At 52.3% G+C, this 21,296-nt stretch overlaps 1 protein-coding gene across 2 annotated transcripts in view; it reads left to right on the top strand.

The window, feature by feature from the left end:
* The first annotated feature begins 1,787 nt into the window (after positions 1-1,787).
* Positions 1,788-21,296, top strand: part of TOX2 (TOX high mobility group box family member 2) — a 136,919-nt gene continuing 117,410 nt past the window's right edge. Inside the window, exon 1 of one of the 2 annotated variants that reach the window (XM_080557880.1) lies at positions 1,788-1,956. Coding sequence is in view for 1 of the 2 variants with exons in the window: in XM_080557878.1 (XP_080414004.1) it covers positions 7,869-7,970 (102 nt within the window). In the remaining variant the exon portion in view is untranslated. Of the gene's footprint in view, positions 1,957-7,773; positions 7,971-21,296 lie in introns of those variants that run through there. The other variant, XM_080557878.1, reaches the window with a different exon arrangement.

Genomic DNA, 21,296 nt, shown 5'->3' with positions numbered 1-21,296 from the left:
GAAGTAGCTTTTTGCAAAAAACTGAATTTGTCAGAAAGCCCAGAGGGTTACGCAAGACCTGTGATTAGTATCACAGAATCACAGAATCATCTAGGTTGGAAGAGACCTCCAAGTTCACCTAGTCCAACCTCTGACCTAACACTAACAAGCCCACCACTAAACCATATCACCAAGCTCTACATCTAAACGTCTTTTAAAGACCTCCAGGGCTGGTGACTCAACCACTTCCCTGGGCAGCCCATTCCAATGCCTAACAACCCTTTCGGTATTAATTTTGCAATTAGTTTCTGCAGGAGAAAGAGAGGTGGGAGGAACAGGTTGAAAATACTCAAAATATCTCATTTCAACACTTTCAAAATGAGGCATTTTTGGGTTTCGCTTTGAAAGAGGGTCTCTGTTTCCTGACTGATGTAATTATCTTAAGATATAAAGGGCAGCAAGTAACCTGAAACCAAGCTGAAAGTTTTGTTTCAGACAGAGGATGATTTGGGGTTAACCCGTGATAATTCCCCACACCCTCCCTGGCATTGCTGGAGTCTTCAGTTCTGCCACTGAAATGAAAACCCATTATTTGTCTGGCTCAGCTAATAACATGCACCAACCATTGCTAATATTTGTCTTTTAAAATGTAACTTTCTGCCATTAGGAAAGTATAATATAGCAAGCGAAAGCTGTGATGTATTTCTAGCCCCGATTCTTAAGGCAGTAATATTTGGGTTTCTCAGATATGGCTGCAGTGTGTGTTCATGCGGGAGAATACGAGGAAAAACATTTTAAAGACGTAATATCTAAAGATTAGGTGATAATCTCCCTGGGCTGAGGGTGAATACAGGAGCTCCCTCACACTGCCAAAATATTGAGTAAGTTTAGAGAAAGAAGCCAACTATTCCAAGCTCAGGAGATCATTTATAAAACAAAAATCACTCTGTTGCATTGAAGAGTCAGAGAGATGCTCTCAGAAAGATTAATTTTCTGGGCAGAGGAGGGGAGTGTGGGCTTCACCCCTCAAAATGAACCAGCAAGATGATTCAATTGCATCACTTTCAGAGCGTGAGCCTGAGACATTCATTCAAAATGCAGTTATAAGAAATGACTGCTTTACTTTGGGAGGAAGAATATTGAAGAAACTGTTAACGTTGGTCACAGTATGTGACATCCTTGAAATCAAAAGCAATGCTTCTTCTCAGCTGCTGCACAGTAAAATTAAAGATATGAAGCCAAATTAATCTCTGGTGTAGCACTCCTGCCAGTGGCTGGGGAGGCACCTGGGATTAATTTCCTCAATTATACAAGTGGCATATGACCCTGACAAATTGTTTTTTGTCGCATGCAGGGTAATGTATCTGGTGGAGTTGGGCATCACCTCCCCAGCCTCCTGGGTTGTCCTTGGACATCTTCCCCTGGTGGCAGCAGAGCAAGCTTCTTGCAGGCTTCTCTTCTCCTTTGGGGTAAAATTTGGGAAGTCCATCTGTGCAAGACAGTGCCTGTATTTACACTCCTGGACACGGTTCACTTCTTTGCTTACAGTTTGCCTGAGGAAAGCTTACATTTTTCTGGAGGAATTATAAACGTCAGCATGGCGTGCCAGTGCTCGCCGTGCCAGCGTGCCGAGGTGGGAGCTGGGCAGAGCTGGCCCAAAGCCCCCCGAGACAGGGCCGGAGCTCCTCTCGTCATGTGGAGGAGATGCAGCCACCTTATGCAGCCGCGTCAAGGATCTCTTTTGTTATCTCCCTGCCCCAAATTTACACAAGCATTACCGGCCAGGTCAGCTTTAAGCAAGCACTTACCGTTCAGACTGCCTCCTCCTCCCACGCAGCAGTGCTCGGGAGGAGGACACGCTGCGAGCCAAGGACACCGGGCCCCAGACAGCCAAAGAGCCCCCAAAGCCCTGGGCAGGCTCGGGACAGGCGCGATTGCAGAGCCTGAGGCCAGGACTTTCCAAGCAACTCTGCGTCGGTGAGTAAATTTATTTTCTAAAATGCTGTCCCGTGCCTTGGAGGAGGGGCCTGTTGGTCGCTTGATGTTCGGAAAAATGAGGGGTGTCTTTTGGCATGGAGTGAAGGAGGTGAGGCTAGCCTAGGGATCTCACCTCAAGTGCTGAAGTTTCTGGCTGGCAGAAGCAACACGTACGGTGTCTGAGGGGATGAGGCTGCCGACAAAACGTGAAACATCCTCCTGCTCCATCAGGCAGCTCCCAAACGGAGGCCGGCTCGCTGTGGTGCTGTGAGACAGAGACTATTGACACCGACCTGGGCTGGCCCTGCAGGGGGCTGATTCACTGCGAAAGCTGAGGGAGAGGAGGGCTCGTGCGAGCGCTCGTGCCTCGAATCTCTTCGTACAGTCAAGCAGCTAAGCACCAGGCACAGCCATGTCTGCACGCTTGGCCCACATGGAACGTGTCTACCTCCAGCTCTGTTACGTTTCCGTGCCAAAAACTAAAGACGAGGTCCCACCCACCCGCAGCTCCATTTGGGTAAAACCCTCAAGGCTTTCATGAGGCCGAACCACGAGGCCTGGCGGTGCGCAGCAACTTGCACCGCATGGGCCATGAGAAGGAACTCGCTGATGCGTTTTACACTGTTGGGACCTTTTGTCTTCAGCATGTGCATGCTAATGGAGCTTTTTGGTGGAAAATGATTCATTCATAAGCGTCAGCCGAACTGGTATGTGACAGGAGAGCAAGTATTTTCACCTGGGCAGAACAATGTAAGCTGGTGTGTGAGCACCCTTACTGCTTCTCTGCTGGGTTTGAGCTCGTTTTGTTTTGTCATATTTGGGTTTCTGGAATGTTTTCTCCTATCAATGACATTAATTATGGAGTAATTGCCTTAGTAGCATGTAACAACTCTCCTTTTTTTTTTTTTTAATAGATTTTCACACAATGTGTAAACTTTGCTGTATATGTGCTACGTTTCTTGTGTCATGAAATAATGTGTAGACAAAATAATGTTTTTCCTGTCAGAAATTCAATGGGCATCTAAAGCAAAGTGACAGGTGGTTAAATAGCTGCATTTAAAGGATGTCAAGAAGATTTTTTGGACAGGTACCAAAACCCAATGCCAAAAAGAAGGCCTAATACCATCTGTTTTGTTAGCAGAGATGCGATTTTACATTAGATTTTAAATGACATGAAATGCCAAATTCATAACCTTGATTTGTGGGTCAAATCTAGCTTATCTAGATTGTGGATGTTATTATTTACTGGCACAGTTCCTGACCCAGAGCCCACGCAGGTAAATGAACACGCTTTCAATCAGACCCATTTTAAAGTAATAGGGAGCTCTCGAGCCGCATTTAATTTTGTTCTGTATTACATGTGAATCCAGATGCAATGTGGATTTAATTAATCCAATTTCATTGCATTTTAATGTACACATTTGCATTGTGTTTATTGGCAATTGGTTTTATCCATTTGTTCAGCATTTTTATGACCAATGAAACTACTGAATATTTAGAGATCCATATACTTCCCAGCAGAAATGAGGAGCATAGCTCTGAATTAAATAGTTCTCAGATATAAACTGGGGATGAGACTAAAATGTCAACATATAGCTGCATAATACAGTGGAAAATTGATACCAGTATTTTAAAACAATAAACTGCATGGTGCAAAATTCTTTAGAAAATAATTTCAGCAGGCATTTTAGATGGTATGTCAAGAATTAAAATATACTTTTATAAAGAGCAGTGGGTGCTGGAGGACTACTCTGAAACAAATAATGAAGCTAATAAATTCAGTCACTTTCCTGCTTCTAAAAGGTGCCTTTGAAATTATGATTGTTCAGGTTTAGCCTAATATTTAGAAATACTCACTGTAGAGTTTTCTCTTCTTTGTGAGGAGTCAGTGTGGCTTAAATGGGATTGCTGAGATAATCACCCTGTGCTCTCTCTGTTCCAGTGCTAACGTTAGGCATGAAATGTGAGTTGTCATGTTTGCAGCTACTCTTTCAATGACCCGGCCAAAGTAGCTAAAAACCTTCTGGGTTTGGTGAGGAGTCAGTTGTGAGAAGAACGAAAAGAACATGTCTTTTAATTGCTGCGCTTTGCTGTCAGGCTCAGCTCTGCTGTGAGCATCATGGCTAGGTCTGCTCTCCCTCCAGCCATCCTGGCACACCCATTTTGTCTTTTGATGCTTGGCCCAAACACAAGGTCATTGCTCTGTTGTTTTTGTTTGGTTGGTTTGTTTTTCCTGCTTCCTTGTTTGGGGCTCCAGTGGGTCTGCCTCACCACCCCCCGACCCCCTGTCTGATCTGGCACCCAGCACTCCCCATGGAGGATGCCATCCGGCTTCTCCAGAGCTGAGCCAGCCCAGGAGGAACACCTCGAGGCCTGACCTGAACCATGCCTGTGGGTTTTGTAGCTGCTAATGCCAGGCACGTGGGCTGGGGCTGACCCGTGCAATACTTCCTATTTTCCGGATGCTTGGGTGGTAGCATCTTCTGCAAAGTGAGCTGGGCCTCCAGGGGCTGCATGTGGGACCTGTCCTGCCTGGGTATCACGGGTGGACAACAAGCTCGTTCTCATGAGGCCCAACATCTCCCTGCTCCAATGGCTGCCGCAGAGCTGGATTTCCAGGGTTGCTCATTTTGCTTTCTGCTAACACTGACTCAGGGCTGATGGAAAAGGAGAGACTGAGTTCTTTCCGACCCACCGGGAAAGACTCAGAGATAGGACAGATACCAATAAGTAGAGTATTCAGATACCTGCATTTGAACCCATGTATGGGAAATTCCCCTCCACAGGCAAAGCCTAGGAGGTGACTAAGTTCATTCAACTCCCCCCTCATGTGGACAACAGAGATCCCAAAGAAGATCAGGGCACAGGGGCTCCTCGCTGCAACCCCGACATGGGTGACAGTGCAGGACCACATCTGCTGTGTGCACACCCTGCCTGATCAGAGCCATCTTCACACCCTGCCTGATCATCCTCGTCCAAGGATGTTCTACCGCTTGCCTTTACGCTATTTGCTGGCCACAGCCATCAGTGAGGAAGCCGTACCTAAGGTGGCTCCTTTGATGGGGCAGCTCTGGTAGCTGCAATTTGCCGTCCTTTTGGGGCCGTCTGACAAGCCCATGCTCTTCAGGAAGGATGCATGGTTTGTCATCCGCCCTCCAGGAAGCAGCTCTGCACTGTTAATCCGTCTGCCTCGGCGGGGAGAGGTTGTGTAATGCTGGTCCTAGGTAGATAGGGACACTGAAGTGCTAGAGGAAAGCAGAAGTTCAGACAAATCTGCATCTCCTGGTAGGTCCCTATCTTCACGTGAGCTCCGCTGAGCAGACACCAAACTGTTCAGATGGACAAAAAATATTGAAACATGGGGAAAAAAACAGGCTGAAGAAGGCACTCAGCAGCAGCTACAAGTCGGAGGGAGGCTTCCTGAAGGCACAGTGAGCCCAGGCAGGTGCCCGTGGTGCAGCAGGAGCTTCTGGTGCCAGGCAGGGCACTGCAGAGGCTGCAGACACCTGACGGCACCTCGCCCTCCGGCCCCCGGGCTGGGGCACGCCGGGGAGCCAGCCGGCACTCAGCTCTACCGCGTTGTCTTGTCCTGACAGCCTGGGGAGCAGAAACGCTGGAGACGTCCCTGAGGTGAGCTGCGAGAGTGTTTGATGGAGAGCGTCTCCTCTGCCAGCTTCCCTTGGTATAGAGAGAAAAAAAAAAGGCATTTATGGATATTAATAGCAATAACACTTTGTGACGCCAGAGTTTTCAAATCAGTCTCTGTTTGAGGGCTACTGACGGCAGATGAATGTGCAAACTTTGACAGGGGTGATTGTCGTGAATCTCGTCTTTCGAGGATCTGAGGAGACATTAAGGAACTGGTGCAACGTTTGGAAAAGGCGAGCTGCTAAAATGGTTTGAATGGGACTGAAAAGAAAGCGGGTTGTATCTGCAGAGAGATGCCACAAGTTCGGTGACAAAATGCATTCATTTTCTTAGGAAACAGCAGAATTTAATCCTGCTTTAAGTGAAAAAGCCAATTCAACCTTAACTGTAAAGCTGCTAGCAATGTCTCTACACTATATGAAATATAATAATTATGATAATTAATAAAGATAATAATACAGTAAAACCTTGCTAATTCATACTAATGACTCAGAGGCTGCTTACTAATTACTGAATTTTGTGGATAAACAAGCCAGAATAATGCATCATAAAATACACTTTGTTCCATTATTTTGACAACTCTCATTTAGTTTTAATTATTTATACTTAATAATATACTAGTCACCGTACTTGGGAGGGTTTTACAAAAATAACGAAGCCCAGAATTTGACATGACTGAGCAGTGTTTGCTGAAACACAGAGGAACGGCAGCCCTTTCTGGATGTGTGCAAACTGGGAAAAGCGCGGATCAGCTGAACGCAGGTCAGCAAAGCGGTTGTACAGAACATCGTGCGTCCCCATCACGCCTTTGACCAGGAGGAGACCTGGGAGCAGTTTGCCTCTTGGAGAACTCCCGCAAACCGACCTGCCAGGCACAGGAGGACCAATGCTTCTTCAGGAAAATCATACTGTTTGGAAGAATAGTAATAAAAGTGAAGCAGTTTTAGTGCCCAAATCGATTTTTATCCTCAAATCAATTTTTTCCACCATAAGGACGGCTAAAATATTGTTTTTAATTTAAATGAGAGCCGTGATTTTTACATAATCACTGGATTCCTGGAGCTGGCATTCCCTCGAAATCCCAACCTGCGTCCCCACTCCTGAAATTGGCAGGAGTTGGCCACGCTGCTGCAGTGAAGGAGCCTCGTGGAAGAGTCCTCTTATTTATTTAGCACAGTTTTCCAGCTACAGACAGAGCAGGGCTGCCCAGAGCCCTGCAGGGTGCAAGTTGCAACTGTGTCTTGCTAGTCATGACGTTTAAACGAAATAAAAAGGAGCCTTTTCCACTGATAATTTGCCCGAAAGTGACTCTTTCAGCTCTGTCCTAGCCGTCTGCGAGCTCACGGAGGGCTTATGGCAACTCGGTGTCTCTGGGAGCGGCATCCCATCCCGCACGAGCTCAGCCGACGATGTTGGGTTGCCCCGGGCTGGTTTCCTAAGGGACCTGCTGGGGGATGTTTGGGGTCCCGGGGCCGGCCGGCCCTGCGAGCCGGCTGGGCCGGGGGTGACCGCTCCTCCACCGGCGGGCAGGCCGAGAGGTGCGGGGAGAGAAGGGAGCCCGGCGGCCGTCGGGCTCCGGGCCCCGGGGAGCCGAGGCTGGAGGCAGAGGCTGAGAGCGGGGGTCGTGGGCCGGAGGGAGCGCGGAGCTCTCGGGAGCGAGCTCTCCGCTTTGGGGTCGTGCCGAGCCGGGCCGGGAGGCGTCCTTCTGCGGGGGGGGGGGGGCTTGGAGGGGACACCCGAGGGCTGCGGGTCGGGGCGGGGGGGGGGCTGCGGGCACCATCCCGCGCCCGGCCCGGCAGCAGGGCTGCGATGCTCCAAGCGGGCCGCGCTCCCAAAGCTCCCCAGCCCCACTGGGCACGGTTGGGGGGGGGTCTCACCTTTACAGCGCCTCCTCCTCCCCAATCCCCCACCCCGGAGGGGACGTTGCGGGGGGGGCGAGAGGGGAACAACCCCCAGCTCCAACCCCTTTTATATTTTTTTTTTCCAGCCGTCCCAGCGCCGGCCGGCAGCGGGGCTGGGAGGGGAAGGGGAGGGGGGGGGGGGGGCAAGCCGCCGCCCGGCCCCGCCGCGAACAATAGCGGCCCCGGAGCGGGGCGGTGCGGAGCGGGGCGGGCCGGGGGCCGCCGCCCGCCCCCCCGCCGCCGCCGCCGCCGCCTCCGCCGCCTCCCGCCCTCTCCCCGCCCCCCGCGCCAGAGGCACCGCCGCCGCCGCAGCCGGGTCCATGCCCGCTGGAGCCCCCGCCTGCCGCCGCCCGCAGCCCCGGCATGGACGTTAGGTTTTACCCCTCCGCCCCCACCGCCGTGGGTTCCCTGCCCGGCGCTGACCCCCCCTGCTTGGGGCCGCTGGATTATTATCACTGCAACAAGGTAAAGGGTCGGGGTGAATGAGGCTGGGGGGGGGGGACACACGCACACACACACACACGCGCGCGGGGATCGTGGGGCTGCTCCGGAGCGTCCCGCCGAGGTCCCGCAACTTCTCGCCGGGTGGGTGGAAAAAGTGCTGGCGGCGGCGGGAGGGAATTTTAAAAGTGGCCGGGAAGCGGCGAGGAGAGCGGCGGCGGCTGCTGCCCGCTTCGCTTCGCCCCGGGGCCGCCGCGGAGGAGGCGCCCGGAGCCGCTGCCTGCTGCGGGCGGCACCGCCGGGGGGGGAGCGCTCGGGGCCGTGCGGGGCTCTGCGGGGCGGCCGGGGCGGGGTGCGGGGGGGGGGGTGTGCGGGGGGGAGCGGTTGCTTTCGTCGGTTTGGGAGCGATTGGGTTTGGTCCGTGTTTTCCCTCCGGGAGCGTTTCTCTCGGAGCGGTTCACGGGCTGCTTGCTGTTGTCGGGCACTTTGCGGGGTTTTCGGAGCGGGGTATGCGGGAGCGGGGCCGCCGCTGGCTGCGGGGCTGGGCCGGGGGGGGGGGGGGGGGGGCCGGAGCTGCCCCCCGGCCCCGCGCTCCCTGCGCGCTCCGCGCCGCGGGTTCCCTTTGCCCGCAGCCGCGAGAGGGATCCGCGGCGGGGGGGGCGGGGGGGGGGGGCGATGGAGAGCGCTGGAGGAGCCCTAGGAAATATCCTTCAGCCGGGGGAAGGCGAAGGGAAGGGGCCAGGGTGCTGCGCGGGGGGGATGCGGAGTTCTCCGCCAGGACCGCCGGCCGGCTGCCGAGGAGAAGAGCAACAAAGCCGGAGGGCGCCGAGCCGCTCGGAGGGAGGGTCCCGGCCTCAGCCCCCGGTGCCTGCGTCCTGGCGGGCCAAATCCCGGGAATGGCCCCGAAAAAAGTTCATAAAGGGAGAAAGGCTCCTGCGGCGGGACCGCGGGCGAGGGTGCCCTCGGCTCATCTCGCTGCTGTGCTACTTCGGGATCGAACTCTTTGTGAAGAAGCAGGAGGAAAGCTGGGTGGCTTCCCCGCTGCAGCGAATTCATCTTCATGCGTCGGGATGTGTATTTAACCGTGCTCTGTCACTGGGGTTATTTGTCTCTATTTATTAAGTCGGAGTAAACCTAATAGTTCTCGTTTATTTTGAGATGCTTGATTGTCCTGAAAGGAAACAACTTAAATTGATTTCTTCTGTATCCACGTACTGCTAGTTTCAAACTGTTTTATTATCACTGCCGTTGCTCTTAAAATGCTAAATATGCTCTCAAAACACTAACGAGAGCCGGGCCCCCTGGGAGCAGGTTATCCGTGCCGCTGAGACGTCAGCCGGTAAAGTGTGCGAACGCCGGAGGTCCGGGATCACACGAGCTTGTGCCTCCGTGAGCTGCGGCCACCCCCAAATCCTGCAGGCTTTAGGAACTCGATTTTCCCAGGAAGTTTAGAGATGTGAATGTGGTCGAGTTTACGTTCCGGTGTTCCTCCCTGAGGTCGGGCAGGCAGCACTGGAGCAGGCCTGTGGCATGGGGCTGCCCCGACCTGGTGTCCCCCCAGCATCTCCTGCCCGAGCCTTGGGGAGCGCGGGCTCATCCGTGGCCTGAATCCCTGAGATTAGTCCCGGATTAGTCCCGATCGATCCGCGGGTGCTTGCTCGTGCGTGTGGCAGGAGAGGCGTCGCGGGGCCGCGCACGGGGAGGCTGGAGGAAGCCTCCTCCCTGGGGCTCCAGCCAGCGCAGCCGGGACGCCGGGAGACGGGTCCGCGTGGTGCTGGCGCGGGTGGATGGGACACTGGAGAGGAGCACCCAAGGTACTGACCACTGCCACCAGATGCTGCTGTTGTCACTGCTACAGAGGATCTTAAGACAGCGGGAGGAAGAAAGGAAACGACTTACCCTTTTCTGATATTCAGGGTGCTCTTTTTTTTTTTTTTTTCTTTCTCTTTTTCTGAGTTATCAAATGTCATTTGCTTATGCGCAGCGGTGCACGTTTGTCTGTGGGATGAGGCTGCTGGAACGGAGCCAGAGACGAAACGGGTTGACTTTGTTCTCTCGACCGAGCGCAGGTCTGGCAGTCCCAGCCCCAGTGCTGAGGGGCGGTGGTGCTGCCCGTATCGCCTGCTGTGCCTGCAGCCTTCGCTCCGGAGAGCTTGTAGGGCCGTTGCAGGCTGCATATGCCCACCGGCACGCTCTCACCCCGTGCCCGCTGCAGCAAGCGCTGTCTGAGCACACGCGCATCCTCGGAGCCGTGCGGGACCTTCAGCGAAGCTCCACAAACTCCTGCCGGTCTCTACCCCTGCGCTCCTGCTCCGTGCTGGCATCTTGGCCCGGAGCCGGGCTAAGTAAGACATCGTCTGCCTCGAAACATTTCCACTTGTAAAATTCCACGGAGAAGGGGAGGGTGAAGTGGAAGACTGGGAAGTTCTCATACAGGGCTGTATGAAATCGTGGGCTCTGCTCTATCCCAAGAGCAGAGCAGCACCGCCGCGCAGTGCTTTCGGCCCTGGAGCGTGCCGGCAGGATCCCTGCCGAGCTGGGGCGATGCTGCGGGAGCGAGGCGGAGTTTATGGAGGGGCTTCAAAGCCCTCTGATTTAAAGTGCTTGTCTTGTTCGGGTTCAGCTTTTTGCTCCCGATGGGCTGCTGTGTTTATTCGTTTGTTTAGGGAACGCCGGGAGGGTGTGCGCAGTGTCACTGCGTGTGAATAACTTGCCCGGAGCCGGCAGGCGCTTTGCCCAAAGGCAGGGAGCTCGCAGGGAGCCGCGCTGTAGCCCAGAGCATCCCGAGACGTTAACAGAATTGTTTCGTGTGCTTGTTGAATGTGATATTGTTACCGTGAGATTTCCGATCTCATCTGCGCGCTGCGGCAAGCCGCGATTTCTCTTTGCAGCTACGGAGGTGCCTGTTAAGTGCCAGAATTTCCATTTTTAATGGACGAGGGATGTTTCAAGGGATAATGAAATGGGGAGTATGCATCCAGCCAAGGCCTCCCTACGGGTTGCATTTTCACCTTTCCTCTCACCACCCTTATTTCCCCTCGTAGGGGCAGCCAAAACGCCGGTGCCTACCTGCAGCGTGTGCTGGGGTCCGACCCCAGGGGCATGGGGTGAAAGGTTGCACACCCTGGATAGAAAGTGGGGTGGAAAGGAGCCTCTTCACCTGCTGACGGCATTTGACGAGGCGTTTTTATGCTCTGGGCATGCTGGTGGCAGAAGGGCTCCCCGGCTTTCCAAGTCTCCATCATGGGTGACCCCCGTGGAGCATCCTGCCCTGCTGGAGGCCGTGGTGAGTGGGAGGAGGAGCAAACCCCAAACTTCCCGGAGCCTGGTGCTGCTGCAGGGAGGACTGATGCTCCCCATCTGGAGTTTTAGGGTTGTACTGGGTGCCAGGCTCAGCCTGGTGCGTGGAGGCGATAACGGAGTGAAAGCTTCCCTAGAGCACCTAGCAGTGAGCGTTTTCCACACCAGGATGCCAGCCCCTTCCCGTGGGCTGGATCCGGGCCCCACTCTTTTGTTGGGACCATTTCAGTGTCAGGTTGTGCGTCTGCAGCAGCCAGAAAGGGCTGGGGAGGTTCAGCTCAAAGTGATGCCATCTCCAAAAGGAGCCCTCATCAGAACCACACCGGCCGTGGCTATCAGCTGTCTGGTGCACCTACCTCTGTTCCAGATTCCTCTTTTAAATCTGGGTCTAAAACCCCTTTTTGCACCTCCTTTTTTTCCTGGGACATTGGTGCCAGCTGCAGATCTGCCTCCTGCTCCCTGCCTGGGGAGATGAAGCTTTGCTGGGGCCAGGCTGGTGCCTGGGTGCTGCGGTGGTGCTACAAGGGCAAGGCGGCGTGGTTGTGCACCGTGTAAGTGTCAGGCCCTGGCGGGATGTCTTCACATCCCTCCGGGTGCTTTGGGAAAAGTTGGAGATTTTTCCTACTTCAAATCTAGAGAGACCTTTTGCATTTGTGGTTCAGAAGAAGTAAACCATGGGGGGGGGGGGGGGAAACAAAAAAACAAAAAACAAAAAAACCATGCAGTCTACTAACGTAGGGGTTCATCCTGCTCCTACCAGAGCTGCAGCGACAGTAGCTAGTATGCTAGCTGAATTATTAGCATGGAAGGATTTTTGAGGCCTTGAATTAGGTGTGGGTCCTAAGTATGAGAGAGAGGTTTTTGTTCTCAGCCTGGGCAAAATCACTTTTGCGAGGGAGGCGTGCAGCAGGGATCCTGCCTGAGCGAGGGGCGTGCGGCACTGCTGCGCTGCGGTGTGCGAGGAGTGATCCTGTGCAAACGTGGAGCAAATCTGGGGAGTGAATCAACATCTCCCTCTTAGAGATTTAAGTACAAATTCTTAGTTGCTTCTGGTGTTTTGTTGATCGAGCTTGGTTAGCACGATGCTAGATTTCTACTTAGGGCCATGATTGATGGGGGGGAGGAGCAGGACCCAGCCTGGGAATACTGGATCTATGTGGAAGGAGGGGGCTGCTGTGACACTGGGAATGCCCGGGGTCCTCGGGGAACTCCGGCATCTAACAGAGAGCCATTAACCCTGTAGCGTATCTGCAGGAATCAACAGCACCGCCGAAACCTGTCCTGGATCTTTCTGACAGGGCTCTGTCGCTCTGCGGCTTCAAACACCCCCGTGCCTTGCCTCTTCGGCTGATAAACGGAGAGAAACTATTTTGCCGATACACCGTCATAAATTATGGATAACTAAAATCCGCTAGTCATGCGATGGGTATTAATCTGCAACCAAGGCTCTCTTCTTTTAAGAACCCTTCAGAAATGGGATGCGAGCTGCTGCTCTGAGCCCGGGTCAATGCAGTGAATACATCGCTGCGGAACATTCTGTTTTGGTTTGACTTTTACTGTAACTTGTAAATTGCAGCGATAAACACGGTCCCTTTTTCTCTGTTCCAGAACTGCTTTGCCATGCTGGAAGATAAAATATATTCTTTTCCTCTTTACTTTCTAAGCCAACTCCGGTTTTGAAGTAGAAAATCTTTCTTTGGAGATGGAGGATTTTGGATGGGGAACAAAGCCTTGCAAACTTTTAATTTGGGGCCCATTTTATTCTCATTTGGCAGGCAGCTCCTGCTGATTTGCAAAATGTGGATTTTAGGTCCCGAGTATGGGCAAGGGCTCCTCTGAACAGCGCTTGAGCCACTTGGTGGGATGACCCTGCTTTCTCCAGAGCAATCTTTGATGGTTTGCAGTACAGAAAGCGTTTGAAGCTTAATTTTGCCTTGGGCTTTAAGTCCAGGATTCGGAGCTGAATAATGAATGTCCGTCCATTCACAGAAATTGTTGTTCTATGTGTAAGCGCAGAAGGAAGGCTTTAATCTGGTTGTTCTTGGAATAACTGAGATATTTTGAAGACCAGTCTGGCTTGTGTACAGCAACATGTTTGTAAGGCTTAGTTGTGAATAACACTGTTAAGGGCCTGATCCATGAAAGTCCCCATAGAACAGCAAGCATCGAGAGTCTGAAAATTCAGGATCAAAATCTCGCTAGTTTCTTTGATCTTTTTATGATGCTTCAAATCAATTATAAACATTGTCCTTTAAATCGTGGCATGTTACGCATCCATAGCCATGGTGTAAATTCATGAATCGCTCTGGACTTAGTCCGTACCTCTGAGCTTGCAGCAGGCATGGGGATCGGCTTTATACATCCGTAATGGGGAAACTGTTTCTGTTGGGAAATCATATTGTCTTCGTATTTGGGACAGAGCATCCTGTGGTCATGCAGTGCGGGGCTGCTGCTGGCCCTGGTGGTGGGAGGCAGGGTGCCGGTAGCCCTTGCAGAGCTCTTGTGGGGCTCTGCTGCAGCTGGTTGGAAGGACGGGTGCCTCTAACTCCTTGCCTGGCGGTTGTCGTCATGGTATTTCTGCAGCATTTCAAGAAAAAACTCAGGTTTTGTTCTGCCTTCGTGTGGCACCGCTCTGCCACCAGGTGTAGGGAGCAGGAGGTGAGGACCCTGCTGCCCCAGGGTGTGATATCCCCCCTCGGTGCTGAACTTCCCCTATTACCTTTGTGCTCATCCTACTAATTTATTTTTTTGTTTAACAAAATGAGCTCTAAATGCTTTTACCATAAGTTGGGTTATATCTTTCAGTGTAAATGAAGCATATAATTGTGTTTTCCTAACAGCTCTACATTAAAATTAAGTTATTGTACTGCTAATGTGTTTTCCTTGACAATTTTCCATCCAGAGAGTGCAAAGCTTCTGTCTGAAGCTGTTGCATACCATGTTCCCAGTCTCTTCCTTGTATTTTATTCTGCATTTCTGAAGCCGGGGTAAAGTGTTAGCACGATTCCAGCTTTGGTGCCATTGACTCCTAATTGGAGGCTTGAACTCAAATATTCTACCTTCATGATTTTCCGTATGCGTTTTCATATGATTAAAGCTTATGCTGGGGACGCATGGCTCAGCTGCAGCAGGGAGGGGGAATCTTGCAACAAAACTTACTGAAACAAACCCTAATCACACCATTTTTTACTAAAAAAAAGTGTTTGAAAACTGTGCAGAATTGCTTGGCTTTGCACTCGTGCGGCCAGGTTTAAATATTTTAATCATCCGCATCCCCCTCTCCTGCTTCTTTCTATTGTTTCCTTCTGATAGTTTTGTCCTGATGGATGCCATTTCTTCTTTGAAAAATGGCACTGGCTGCTGCGTCGCCTGCAGGCGAAATCTTTGCATTATGCCACAGAATCTCTCCTCCGCCGTAATCTCGTGCATAGATTGGTTGACCTCTGCAGATATAATTAAATCTCTTCCTGACGACTGCGCGATTTCAGCCCAGCTCTGTGGCCAGTGCGTCTGTTAGCTAAGTGTTAAATTAGGGCCCTCTACCCGTAATTGTTATTCTGCAAAGACGATTTGAGAGTCGGCTGGTGCTGGTGGCTGCACGCAGCTTCGGAGGAGCCTTATCGGAGGAAATGGGGTGACTCTGGGGCTGAGGCAGCTGCTTGACCTCTAATTATAGCCTGGTCACCAGGGGCTGTGTTGCACAACTGTTTAAAATGGAGATTTTTATATATACATACACATATATATTTCTGTTGGTTTAAGCACCAGGCCCCTTGCTCTCATGGTGAAATTTTTCTGCATTTCTGTTGAGCTCCGAACCTGGCAGGGGCCAGAAGAGGGAGGTGGCGGGGTGGGACCTGTTCCCAGGCGGGGTGGGAGCGAGGAGCGCTCCTTTATCAGGTTAGCTGGATCACATTAGCAGGTTTTCTTCCCACAAAACCACCCGATGACTCAGAGTTTCCATTCCCGTCTGGATTCATCCGGAGGCTCCGTCCCCTTTCTCTGTCTGCGTGCACACCGCGCTCTTCCTCTGCTCTCCCCTTCAGAGCAAACCATCCTCTTCCTCCGCATCCCCTTTTGTTTGCAGGGTGGAGCCTGCGCGCTCGTGCGCTTGTGGTCGGAGCCGCGAGATAAGGGCTGTGTTGTGGCTCGGCCGTTTAGCCTGGCAAAAACTGCTCTTGGCCTCCATTTCCAGAAGCAGTGGGTTATTTTGGGGTACCTGAGGGATTTGGGGGTTCTTGTGAAGGCTTCGGGTCACCCCGAGCACTGAGAAGACCCAGGTCTCTGAAGAGGGGCATGCGGAGCACGAGGCTCCCCAAAAAGCTTCTTTCTCCCAGAGGTGTGGAGCTCCTCTTTAACATCTCTGAAAGGGTTCCATGCAAGCCAGGCGTGGAATTAAGACTTCCCGTTTCATCGGTTACTGAACCCTAAAACAAAGGTAAACCTTGTCAAAAAATAAAAAAAATAAAACCGTTTAAATGTGTTCTGTGTCTCTCATCTTTCATTGGCACTGGGAGCACCGCGCTGGTCGGGGCAAGCCTGCCCTGCGGGAGCAGCCCCACGGGAGATGCGTTTTTAGGGAGTCTCAGGAACTTGGTGTCTAGCCCCTGGCATCAGAAGGGGGCAGCGTGTGCCCCAGGGCCTGTAACGGAACAGAAACTTGGACAGCATAGACACGACTTCAGGAAATTTTTATGGGGAATTTTGCATGGAGACACTTAATTGAATTATCTTGGTCTGCCCCAGCTTATGCAGTGGGTGATGAAAGTGCTTGGATTTCACCCGAAGAAGAAAAAGCAGAAATGCTGTGCCGGGGGGGAAACGTGAACCAGAGAAGCTGGGGTCTGTTGTAGCACCGGGAAGCGTTTGTGCCTCCTGGTGGGGAAGCGTTTGTGCCTCCTGGTGGGATCCTGCCCTGTTTGTCGGCGTTCAGCCCGGGGAGGCAACTTTTTCCCCTGATGCGTTATCTTGTCTCTAAATAGCATTCAAAGGAGAAGAAGAATGTGCTGTTAAAAATACCAAACTTTGGGGAATGGCTGGCAGACTTTACTGCTGATAAGCATTGTTGATTGAAGATCAAACGGCCCTTGAAAGCAGAAGGAAAACCTTCCAGCAGAGCCGTGGATCTGACCCTGCAGCCAGACAGTGAGGTCACCCGGGCTTCAATCTGTGTACATTTAGGAACCTGTGCTGGAATTATGGTCTGGTCTCCTCTACCCCAGACGGATGTTGGCGACATGGTGGTTTTAAACCTGATAAATCTGCTAAAGCTGAGAACAACATTTATTAGACGCCAAGAAAACCAGAGTCATGTTTTCATTATTAAGTGGTAGGTGTTTTTTTTTTTTTGTTTTGTTTTCCCTTAAGATAAAAAGCCTGCCCAGAAGGAAAGGCTGCAGGTCACAAAGGGAACCAAAGACGAGTGGCGCGTGCTTTTTTATTAATTGACAACCTGCATTTCTGTGTCAAGGTGGCAAATTAATTGTGGGTGGCTGTCTGTTTGCAAACGAGGGAGTTCTGCCGTGCCCGTGACAATCTACGCGTGGAGTCTTTAACTACTTGATTTAAGTCAGACCAGTGTGTAGGCTTTTTGAGAACAATTTTAAAACAGTTTTTTCCACTCTTTGATTTTGGAGAGGGGAAAAATGTTATCAAAATGGTCTGCTGAGCTTCATAAACTTGCAGCAATTTAAGTAAGGTGGTTGGCATGTAGTGAGCTTCTTTTTTTGGGGGGGGCGGTGGTGCACACCCTGGTAGGGATCGCCATATGTAACTTCAGTCACCTGTGGAAGTGGGGTACCAAATTTATGTGAGAGCACAAATGAAACAAAGATGTGTTTAAAAACATAAAATATAGGTTGGAAGGGACCTCCGGAAGTGTATTTAAAATAATTCCAGTGGCACCTTCCACTACTGAGGTGGCAGAACAGAAAAACATTTACATCCAGCCCACACCACCTAAAAGCCTTGGGATGCAGGTCCGATACAGTGAGAATCCTGCTGGCGACGGCTGCAGTCCAATGCTAAATTGCAAGGTTGCAATAAAAAGGGCTTTAGTTAGAATTACTAAAATGGGAGGTGCCTCCTTCCTCAGAAAACAAGCAATATTGCCTGAGATTTAGAAACACATCTTGCAGGAGCAGGCATCCAGGTTACGGACTCCAGAGGCGCCTCCGGCATCCTTTCCCTAAAAGTGTTACTATTTGTATTGCAGTGGAGGGTTTCATTTTATTTTGGGGGCTGGAAAGGTCACAGTGAGAGAGTTTGAGAGGAAATAAGTGACGAGCTAGAAACAAGGGCAGCCTAGAAGAACTGTGCAGCTTCTCCCTGTGCAGCTTGCGTGGCAGCGCGATGCCACCCCGTGTGTGTGACTGCTGATGCTGCAGGCTGTGCCGGAGTCGCGCGAAGTCCCTTTGTAATATTCCAGCCACGTCCAGCTGGACTGAAAGCCCATCTTCATCGTGGTGTTGGTGATACCTAGGGGCTGCCTTCCTGAATGTGAGCTGCTGCACACTAAACAATGTGATGTTGAACATGCCCGATTTCAGGTACAACTGTTGGGCACTTTATAAGCTCCCTGGCCAGAGGGGGAGTATGGTTTTGCAGGAAATACAGGGAGGCTCTACAAGTAAAGATGAGGTAGTCATTGTCAAAATAAGATCGTTGCAGAACAAGCAAATCCAAGTGTATCGTGGAAACATTTCTGCTGTGAACTGTGCTTGATTCATTTTATGTCCTGTCCAGAACTGTCCTCCATATGAAGCCAAAGATCTAGCTCCTGGCTGCTGAATAGCACTGCTTAAAGTCAGGTATCTGGGAAACGTGGATATCAACATCCTTTTGTTTTGTGGAGGTATCTTATGATGTTCTGAAACTCATCTGGAGCTTCTTGTTTGCTCCCAAAGTTGGAAATCGTGGGCAGCATGTTGGGAATGCCAAAATCCCGCTCAGAGATAAGAAGAGCGAGCTCCTGGATCTAGGGCTTGTGTCACTGTCATCGTGCCATGAGTGTGGGGAAGGTGCCAGCCTGGGAGGGATCCTCTGCTTGGCAAAACCAGGTCTCAAGAGCAGGCTGCCTCTTTGCTTAGTGCAGTTACAGCTGGAAGGACCCGGGATGAGGAGGTTTCTGAAGATCTGTTACGCCTTGTCCCACCACTAGGTCACCGCGCCAGAGCACTGAGGGACCAGAGATCCTCGGGTGCTGTGAAATGGGGCTGGTGGCTGACATCCTGCCCTCTGAGCATGGCTGTGCGCATCTTGGCTGCTCCCAGTGGCAGTGTAGCATGGACAGGGACTAGCTGGGCCACCCAAAACTGGTGGCCTTGTCCCTTCGGCCACAGCTGGAGACCCTGGGGGAGCCAACGGGGAGATCCAGCTTCCTTTGTGCTGTGCTTGTTTGGAGATAAACTCAAGGTCAAATAGTACTAATCCAGCACCATCCCGGCTGAAGTGGCTTTAAATTTACAACGTGAAGCTTGCGTGGTTGGATGCTGAGCCTTTCCGAGCACAGCTCCTGCAGGTGGAGGTGCTTCTCCCGATGCAGCAGCGGAGCCAGGCCACAAGTGTGTTGTGTCCTTGCCTGAGCACCGCTGAGCTCCACAACTGGCATCCACGGGGCCGAGGCGGCTCAGCAGGAGCTGCTTAGACCTCACAGCTTAGGGCCCTGTGTGAGATCATTTTCCCTTTGCTGTGTTTAAGTGGCGCAGGCTTGAGCGGAGCGCCTTAACGAAGCACATAGCGTAGTCCGAGCGGGTGGGAGGGAGGTGAAAAAGGGAAAGCGTTAATTCCCTGCTCATCTGTGCTGCAAATTCCCTTTGGGGAGGTTTCCTCTCTTCCTCCCTGTTGTCCAAGTGTTTCTTCTGTTACATGTGTTATTTTTTTCTGTAGCCCGGGGGCTGCCGCAAGAGGTGCCTCTTTGCTCTGCCGGCTGTTCCTGATGCTTCCTTTCCCTTGCTAATAACAATTGTTTCTGCCAAAATCGCTTGGCGGTGTTATGTAAACCTAGAATCGCAAGCTAACGCTCTGCTCCGGGGGCTCCTACACGTGCCGGATGGGATTCGCGCCCGCGCTGACTCCGCTGCCATCAGGCACGTCGTGCCACGTGTTGCCTTGGCTCAGCATCCCCCCGAGGTGAACAGCCACCGGCCACGTTATCCACAGCGATCTGAGCCAATATCCCCCTTCTTGCTGGCATTTTCAGTGGGAGGCATGAAAACACCCCGTAAGCCACTCAGGGCTGGGATTTAAGCTGTTTCTAGAGCGCGGTACCGATGCATCAGAGCTCGTTCTTGGCGCTGGGGTCTCTGTTTCTGCTGTTGGGTTTGCAGCAGCGTTGGCGGGTGCTATGTGCGTGGTTTCTCGCGAGCACCTAATGTGGATCATTGCGTCTCCACCCCGCTGCTGCCCGCGGGGCAAAGCCTGGCTGCGTGGTCCCTGTGCTTGCTGCCAGCCAACCGATGGGATCTGAGCTCCTGAGCACCTTCCTGGAGATGTTGGATTCCTACAGAAGTGCTGGATGGGGACCTCGTCCCCTGTGCCAAATTGCATGGGACCTCCTCGGGAGCGTGCACTCTCTCAGTTGCAACCGGTTGTTTACCTGGGAAGTGATGCTAGCAAAGACCTTAATGAATTTCTAAGTGCTTCTTAATGTGATTTGGCAGCCAAAATTGAAGAGAGAGAGAAAACCACCATTGCTGTGTGCCCAGCCTCCTCCCCACATACTCCACTGTTTGTGAGAGATTAGGGGGAGATTAAATCCTGCAGAACTGGCAGGTGATGCTGATGGATGTTGGGAAGGGATTAGAGTAAATCCATCCCTCCTCCTGATTTAGCTCAAGATTTGAATTCATTGATAAAATTTGCCCGGGTTTCATTTCTGAAACCTCCTCCACGCTGGTGACTCTGTGGAGGTGTAAATGAAGGCAGAACTTGTCTCTCCTGGCTAATGAATTAACCTTTATCAGGCTGATGAATGCTGAAGATAGCTGTACATCTGTTCCTGTCGCAGCATCCAATTAACCCACAGTGCCACGGAGTAAAAGTGCCAAGGGGCTGGCTCCTTGGCAGGAGGTCTGATGCGCCTGTCCACTGCGGCGTGGCCACGAGTTGTTCACCGTGGATGGATCCGTGTGTGCAGGATGCTGTCAGTGCTCATCGGCTGCTTGAGTGTCAGCCCCAAATGCCATCTCTCGACCTGGAGATGACGTGGAATGGGTGCAGCTATGCACTGGGGTTCAGTGGCTGGATCCAGCTGGTGCTGCATTGGTGTCCTGGCTGGTTGGTTGGTTTCTGGTTGTTTTTTCTTCCATGGTGTCCTGGCTGTGGGGCTGGGGGTTAGAGAGGATGATGATGGCAGCCTCTGGCAGCTGGTGGGCCTTCTAGATGCACCCCACAGCATGACCACAGGGGTGGAGAGACTCCAGAGCGTGCTTCTACACAGTGCCCCAGCACCAAAAGCCTGGCTTCCGAGGAGCATCAATCCCCGTGGTGCCACCGTTTGGGCTGAGGACTGGTGCTGTGACTGACCCCAGCACTGCTGTGCCCGACGCTGGGCATCCTGCTGGGGCTGCGGGAGGGAGCACGACTCCGCCGTGTTTCTGGGGACGTGCCCAGCACAAGGCAGCAGCACTGAGCATCGGTCCTGGTGGTGGTGGGAGATCATGAGAGACATCACTTCTGCGTCTCTGCGCTGGGCATGGTCAAACAAAGTTCTTGAGGAGCTGCTGGGAGCGCAGGGGGTGCTGCTGTGGGGCCTCTGCCACAGAAGAGCTTTATAAACTGGGGCAGCGCACCGTGGGGTTGTTGCTGCTGAAGACGTGCTCTGCCCAAAGCATCTGCAGAAGCTGGTGAGGCAGAGAGAGGAAAAAAGCGTCACGCAATGCAACTTTGGCATTTGGGGCTTTTAGAGATGAGCGCACGCCCTGGAGCCTTGTTTGGAGCCCTGACCCTGGGGGTGCTTGTGCGAAGCGGCTTGGCCGTCTCGAGGCTCGATGCCACCCACAAACCTCGGCTCTGAGCTTCCCTGCAGAGGAACCACCTCTGTGGTGGCCA

Source organism: Anser brachyrhynchus (assembly GCF_964034855.1).
Source record: "Anser brachyrhynchus genome assembly, chromosome: 16".
Taxonomy (NCBI): domain Eukaryota; kingdom Metazoa; phylum Chordata; class Aves; order Anseriformes; family Anatidae; genus Anser; species Anser brachyrhynchus.
This window is presented reverse-complemented; position numbering and strand designations above follow the sequence as displayed.